Source organism: Cnephaeus nilssonii, assembly GCF_951640355.1.
Source record: "Cnephaeus nilssonii genome assembly, chromosome: 1".
Taxonomy (NCBI): Eukaryota; Metazoa; Chordata; class Mammalia; order Chiroptera; family Vespertilionidae; genus Cnephaeus; species Cnephaeus nilssonii.
Genome location: NC_137072.1, coordinates 76,328,823 through 76,336,587, shown reverse-complemented (window position 1 = coordinate 76,336,587; position 7,765 = coordinate 76,328,823). Strand labels below are relative to the sequence as shown.

At 41.7% G+C, this 7,765-nt stretch overlaps 1 protein-coding gene across 1 annotated transcript in view; it reads right to left on the bottom strand.

The window, feature by feature from the left end:
* Positions 1 to 4,565: 4,565 nt before the first annotated feature.
* The window catches only part of LOC307094122 (transmembrane protease serine 11C-like), a gene marked incomplete at both ends in the record, with an annotated part of 50,940 nt that continues 47,740 nt past the window's right edge, over positions 4,566 to 7,765 (bottom strand). The window contains one exon of the mRNA XM_079762689.1: positions 4,566 to 4,727. Within this exon, the coding sequence (XP_079618815.1) occupies positions 4,566 to 4,727 (162 nt within the window). The remainder of the gene's footprint in view (positions 4,728 to 7,765) is intronic.

Below are 7,765 nucleotides of genomic sequence, written 5' to 3'. Positions count from 1 at the left end.
TAAACTATTTTAAAAATTATTGCCTGGCTTATGTAATTGTTTCAATATTATACTTACCATCATTGTACAATTTTGCATACTAGTGGCCCGGTGCACGAAATTCGTGCAGGAGGGGCTGTCCCTCAGCCCGGTCAGCACCCTCTCCAATCTGGGACCCCTCAGTGGATATCCGACTGCTGGTTTAGGCCCCATCCTGCAGGGGTTATCAGGCCTGCAGGGATTGGGCCTAAACTGGCAGTCGGACATCCTTCTCACAATCCAGGACTGCTGGCTCCTAATCGCTCGCCTGCCTGCCTGCCTGCCTGCCTGATTGCCGCTAATCACTTCTGCCTGCCAGCCTGATCACCCCCTAACTGCTTCCCTGCTGGCCCAATTGCCCCCAACTGCCCTCCCCTGTTGGCCTGGTCGCCCCCAAGGCTTTTATTAGTATAGATATGACCCTTCACAGAACATTTCACTAACCCTGATTTACAATAAAGGCTTGACAATTGAATCATTGGGGTCAGACACCAAGATTTCCTTTCTTTGAATAGTGGAGGGAATAATTATCTTGTCTTTAAGTTGCCCTGAACATCAAATGAGATAATGACTTGGAAAAGTATAAAAGTACCATATAAAGATAACTGTCTTTTTCATGTACTGAAAAGACAATAAAGTGGTAAAATGAAAAACACTATTTTTATTCTCCCCCTTCCTTCCTTTACAGCCTTTATTTAAACTGTGAAATTTATAAAAATTTCACTCCTATTTTCATTTCTTTAAATTCAATATTATTTTGTATTAGTTTCAGGTTTTATATTAGTTACAGAATAATGGTTAGACAATCATATACTTTACAAAGTGTTCCCTAATATTTCCAGTACCCACCTGGCATCATACCATCATTGCAACACTATTGACTATATCCCCTATTTAAGTGACAATGGGTTTACAGGTTCCTTCCAGTCTTTCTTTTGTGTTGCTCATCCTTCCTTTTCTTTCTCACTTCTTCCCTCATTTTCTTTATATACTATCTCAATTGGCCCTCAAAGCTCAGCGAAGGCACTGGGACACGTGTAATCCATTTTACAGACCAGGAAACTGAGGCCAATTCCAGTTGGCTGTGGAACTTGACACAGCATGCAGGGAGCCCTCATAGCCTTGCTACCTCTGCCCTTCCTAAGGGGCAGCCGCGGGGCAAACAGAACAAACCTTCCCATCAGGCTTCCGAGCCTCTTGCTCAAGCACCTCTTCATCACGGATGCTCCACATTCTTTCCTCTCCCCCACCCCGCCCCCATTGTTTACTGCCCCCCCTTCTCTGGAGCAGGTGGTAGGCTTCTCACTCATGGCGCAAGCGTGCACCTCTGTGGGGCAGGGCGGGCGAGGGCTTGCTTTTGGGCCAAGGCAGGTGCAGGAGTTGCTGCCTCTGAAGTGCAAAGGCCACCTGGAATTTATTAAATCCGGTTAGTGCCAGGAGCTTCTCTGAATTGCGTCAGTCAGTCGGGTACCCTGCAGTGCAGCACCCCTCCACTGAGGTGGTGCCGCCCCTCAACCCCCGCCTCAGGGCTGCGGGTCCGTGCCCCTCCATCCAGGTGTCCTTCCATGCCCCTTGTTCCCCGCCAGCTGACCCATGTTGTGGGGCCACTGCAAAACCTCGCTCTCCGGAGGTGAGGCAGATCTCCACCCGTGGGCCCCCTGCCCCTGCCCGAGCCCCTGCTGTGCACCCCACCTTGCCAGGTTTTTGCCTTTGATCTGTGGCATTGGTGACAGCACACTCCTAGCAAGCCTGGTACCCAGAGGGGCACAGGGTCAGTTCTTTGCCCAGAATGTTAGAGGTTGCAGTAGCGTTTGCAGATGCTGCCCAGAGCCTGCTGGCGAAGGCAGTGCCTGTGTGGGGTGTCCTCATAAAGGAATGGTGAGGCGCCACTCTGCACCCCTTGGGCCACCCACCTCCTGGCCTCTGCTTGGCCAAAGCCACCATGCTCATCGGGGAGCCACCACTCAGGTGGCCCCGTAGTTGGGCCTTATGCCTCTGCTAGGTCTCCACCCTCACCTGGGTCACCTCCTTTCTTCCACATTCGGCCTTCATCCATCCCTCTCTCCTGTAGTGCTTGAACTCCAGGCCGGAAAGAAAAGGACCAAGGCCAAGAAGGACAAAGCCCAAAGAAAGTGAGTCTTGAACCCCCACATCCCATTCTTTGGATTTCCTCCTGAATCTCCTGTCTGTGTGACATCTTGAATGGGCACCCTGCAGCCCAGCCACATGGCCTCCGGGTGGCCTGGTAGAGTCGGTCTCCCCGAAGCTGTGAATCTGTGGCCAGAGGCCCGGCCTGGGTCTCAGCAACCACATGCCTGCTGGAAGGGGCTGTTGGAGAAGGACCAGAGCCCATTGGTCATTAGCTCCCCAACTCCAGAGGAGGCACCACAGGCTCACATCCCAGCTGCAGGCCCTGCTCCCCCCTCTCCCCGCTGCCGAGTGATCATGACCGTTATGGATTCCCGGCCAAATTTGCATATTCCTCTGTTATTATATAGGATAGTAACTAGATATGGGAGAGAATACTGTATTAATGCTATAACCACATTTGTATGTTTCTATATAATATGAATATTTGTTTATATTCTTTATATCAGATCATTTCACATTGAAGCCACTTAGAAGCTTTCTCTGTATTGCTATTTTAACTTTCATGGTGAGTGTTTGGTGATGTTACTTACAAATACTGGTATGACTTACATTGAAATTTATTAAATCACCAGCTTGATTTGTTTTATGTTAACTAGTTTGATTCTGTGGCAGCCAAAGCTGGAAGAATATTAAAAGTGGCTCTTTTGACTTAAATGGTTTATTCTTGGTTCATTTATTTGTATTTTTTTGGTTTATGTTCATTTATTTAATAAAAAACTTTCTGAGGTTGTAGTGTTATTTGTATAATATTTAACTTACCTATTTAATAAACTTGGTAATAACTTATTTATATTTAATGTATTGAATTTTCACTATTATTTAAAAGTTCTCATCATGAAATCTTGCCATTACTAATTATAGCAGGAATTCCTGAATCTGAAGATACCCAGTAGTTATGACACTGTTTCCCAGGGTGGAAGGCACCATTATAACTGACATTACTTATTGTTTTTTTTCTTTTCTCTCTATAGGGAAGAAAAGGCAGTCTATCATCATCTAATATATCATTATGCAAGTTGTTTCACTTAAACCATCCCTATTTGGAAGTGGCATACTTCATTAATGTGCTTACCTACCATGTCTATCTTCATGTTAGATTATTTTCAAAAATAAAAGTTAATGCCCTAACCAGTTTGGCTCAGTGGATGGAGCATTGGCCTGCGTACTGAAGGGTCCCAGGTTCGATTCCGGTCAAGGGCATGTACCTTGGTTGTGGGCACATCCCCGGTAGGAGATGTGCAGGAGGCAGCTGATTGATGTTTCCTCTCTCATAGATGTTTCTGATTCTCTATCTCTCTCCCTTCCTCTCTGTAAAAAATCAATAATATATATATATATTTTAAAAATAAATAAAAGTTAAGTGTTTGTACTTCTTCCCATAGGAATTTTATACATTTTCTATACAAAAATTAGGTAAGGAAGAGCAGTTGTGGCTTAAATCATTAGTCCATCATGCTTTGCAGGCAAGATACCACATTATACATAGTATGGCATTGCTTTATGCAAAATCTCTAATTAAGACAATTTACACACAAAATTATGATGTCTTTGTTTATTGTAAAGTAATATAATTTTGAATAAAATGGTATTGATTCAGCAGTTGGTTAGGATGTTTCTGGTTGGGAAAGCAAAGTAGAACCAAATTTCTATATTATTTATTCTGGTTGATAATTTGTGTTATTGAGGAATTTGGCATTATTTGCACAATCTATTCAAGACTATGTAGTGTCTGAGGATAATTTTACTATTATGTGTGTATATGTGAGAACCATCTTCTGGCCTCGCTTTCATATGAAAGAAAAATAGGGACAAATCAATAGTCACCAAGATCTGTTCAATGCACCCCATGGGATTATCATGCTCTTTTGTGTCACTCAAGGTGAAGAAGCCAAAAATAGAAAGGGGGTTAGCATTGGCACAGAATAGAAAATAAACAACAGGTAGACAGACTTTCCTGGGAAATTTTTATAGGTAGTATTACTACAACTCACTAGGCTACAACCTATCAATATGTTGATCTTGTGGAATCCACATGCTTGTCAGCAGGGCATTATTTATATACTCAGGAGAAAGTTTATTGTGAACACCAACTCTATAATTTCTCAATGATCTACAAAACAGCAGTGAAGACCTGCTTAGCTATAATCCATATTTACTCACATAATTGTCTTCAGTCTGGAAAGGGGTAAAAGAGAAAGTTGTATGCCTGTACCATTATTTTCACTAAATATTTGTCAAAATCTAATACACAAGAAGCTTTCATAATTCTAAAATTGAGTATTTTAAAATTTTCAACATTAATACATAAAGTGAGTCCTAGTTAAATGTAGTTTGAGAATTACAAACATTTAACAAGCATATGATCATCAAGCTTTAACCTACAAAGAACTTCTGCACTAGAGACCCGTTTTGGCCATGATCCAGTCTCGATAGTAGGCTACTCGAGTGTAGACACCAGGCTTGTTTGGAAGAGCACATTCATCTCCCCAGCTTACAATGCCAACAAGGAACCAAATGCCTTTATGATCTGTTTTAACCAGAGGTCCACCAGAGTCACCCTAGAAAGAAAAAGAATATGTACAATTACTATAATTTAAAGATGAATACTACATTTTTTTTCTTCTGTAATAAAGATAGGGAGAGACTTATCTGAGTGGAGTATTTGTCCTTTTGTGACTGGCTTATTTCACTTAGCATAATGTCTTCAAGGTTCATTCATGTTGTAACATGTGTCAGACTTTCCTTCCCTTTTAAAGGCTAAATAACATTCCATTATATGTATACTAGAGGCCCAGTGCATGATTAAATCGTGTGCATGTAGGGTCCCCTAGGTCTAGCCTGCCATCAGGGGCTTTTCTTCTCCACCAATGCATCTTTCTAAACTTTATTTACAAAATTGTAGAATTTGATGGGCTTCTTCCAGCATTTATCTTATTTGACTTTTCTATGGCATGTGTCACTATAAACTATTCCCCTTTTTCTGATTCTGAGACCTTTGTGACACCAAATTTTTCTGATCTTTATGATCTCTTACTGTTACCCATTGAAACATGTATAACTGAATTCTGTAATTTAGGTGCTTCTTATTTTACACACTTTATCTGCAGAATTGTATTTATGCTCACAAATTTAACTACCACCCAGAAGGAAATGGCTTTTCATATGTATTTCTAACCAGAAGTCTTTCCTGATTTCAAGGTTTTGATTTTCAACTAGAGGCCCGGTGCATGAAAATTGTGCACTGGGGTGTGTGTGTGGGGGGTCCCTCAGCCCAGCCTGTGTCCTCTTGAAGTCCGGGAGCCCTCGAGGGATGTCTAAAGCTGGCAGTGCTGCCGTGTGGCGGGAGAGGCTCCCTTAGTGCTGCCGTGTGGCGGGAGAGGCTCCCTTAGTGCTGCCGTGTGGCGGGAGAGGCTCCCTCCACCACTGCTGTGCTCGCCAGCCGTGAGCCTGGCTTCTGGCTGAGCAGCACTACCCCTGTGGGAGCGCACTGACCACCATGGGGCAGCTCCTGCATTGAGCATCTGCCCCCTGGTGGTCAGTGCACATCATAACGACCAGTCTTTCCACTGTTTGGTTGATTTGCATATTAGTCTTTTATTATATAGGATAGTATAATGGACATATCTGCCTGGATATTCCACAGGCACCTCAAATTTAGCATACCCCAGACTGAACTTTCACTCTCCTCAAACCTGTTCTTTCTCCTTTACACCCTCTCTCCAGTTGCTCAGGGAGAAATATGGGAGTTAACATTATATTGCTCCTTTTTTTTCTTCCTCACATATAATCCATCTCACCGTCTTGTCTACTCAACTGTTATTGTCTCTTCATTCCTACTGTGTCTTAGTTGAAGCCTTCATTGCCTTTCTCAGACAATATATATATAATTGATTTCAGAGAGGAAGGGAGAGAGAGAGAGAGAGAGAGAGAGAGAGAGAGAGAGAGAGAGAGAGAGAAACATCAATGATGAGAGATTGGCTGCCTCCTGCATGCCCCTCACTGGGGATCGAGCCGCAACCCAGGCATGTGCCCCTGACTGGAATCAAACTCAGGACCCTTCACTCTTCAGGCTGACACTCTATCCAGTGAGCCAAAGCACCCAGGTCTCAGACAAAATATTTTTATAGATCACATTACTCTAGCTCACTTGCTTTCAGTCTGTCTTACACTCTGCATATATTGGATTTGGCAAGTAGACAATCATTAGTAATCTTGACTAGTGGACTAGTAGGGTAAAGGTCTGCAAGCAGTGGGTCAGAAAGTGAGTAAATTGAGAATGTGGAACAATGATGGTGAATTACTCTTTAGGGATTTGACCAAGAAGGGGAAAAGAAAGATTGAATACGATATATTGAGGGAAAGACCTAATAATGTTTGCAGAATAGGTGGAAGAGTACATTAGAGTGGGACAGTTTGGAGAATATGGAAGAAAGTTCAAATTAATAGAAAGTTCAAATATCTGTATAGATGGAAAGATAGTGGATGAAGAACACAGGTAAGAGATTAGCTTCGAATAGTAGGATAAACTTGTTTTTGTGAGCTTAGTAGGTGAAGATAAGTGCAACTATAAATCTATCAGGTAAAAAAATATTAAAGGAGTTTTCATGTGATTGCTTTCATTTTTTCCAGTTAATAGGAGGAAATATCATAAGTCAAGGATTATGAGACTGTGATTTAAAGTAGTAGTTTACATTAGTGTGATACATTAAAAAAGTAATGAAAATTTGACACAGCACCAAGATACATGCATTAAAGAATTCTACAGTGTGTTAAAGACCCGGCTGTGATTATGTGGCACCGATTTACAAGGCTATAAGATGTTTTCTAGCTGTGCTAAGGAGCTCACATATAAAAGCAAATACAGTAGATAGATTTCTCAGTGGTTAGAGATTATTAGGATGGGTGTGGGGGAAATAGAAGATGGTGAAGTCATTGAGGGTGGTGTCATGAGAGTGGTTGAAATAATAAAACATACGTTCTAGAATGCATAAGGTTAGAAGAGAGTCATAGGCTGAGAGAAAAAGGAGAGAAACAAGGATTTAAGCTTGTCATGACTTGGAAGAATAGGTTTAGTGGGACAGTTGGAAAGCTGGGAATCTGTAATTAGAGATGATAATCATGTATTGCAAGTACTTGTTTGCATGTCTTCTCGCTCCAGAGGTTAGGAATAATACTCTATTCACTTTTCACTTTCCTGCACCTAGCACATAGTTAGTAGTGAGTAAATTGTATGAAAGAATGAGTTAATAAAATAAGAGTCTTCCTGGATTTATCACCAATTCTGCCTGTCTAAATAACTACAGTAGTATTTTTTCTTTTAGCTCTATATGATTGTTTATAAATAGCATCAGGAGTGTTTGAAGCATATAAAGCATAAGGAAAGGCAGCTTAGTGTGGCATTCGGAGCATAAGCTATAGAGCCCAATTTCCTGGGTTTAAATCTCAGTTCTGCCATTTAATCCTGTGCGACTTTAGACAAATTACTTGCTCTGTCTCAGTCTCTATCTGAGAAATAAGGTTTATAATAGTACAAACATCCATCACAGAACTGTAATAACTTGAATAAATTAATATTTTTAAAAATCTTAAAACAGTG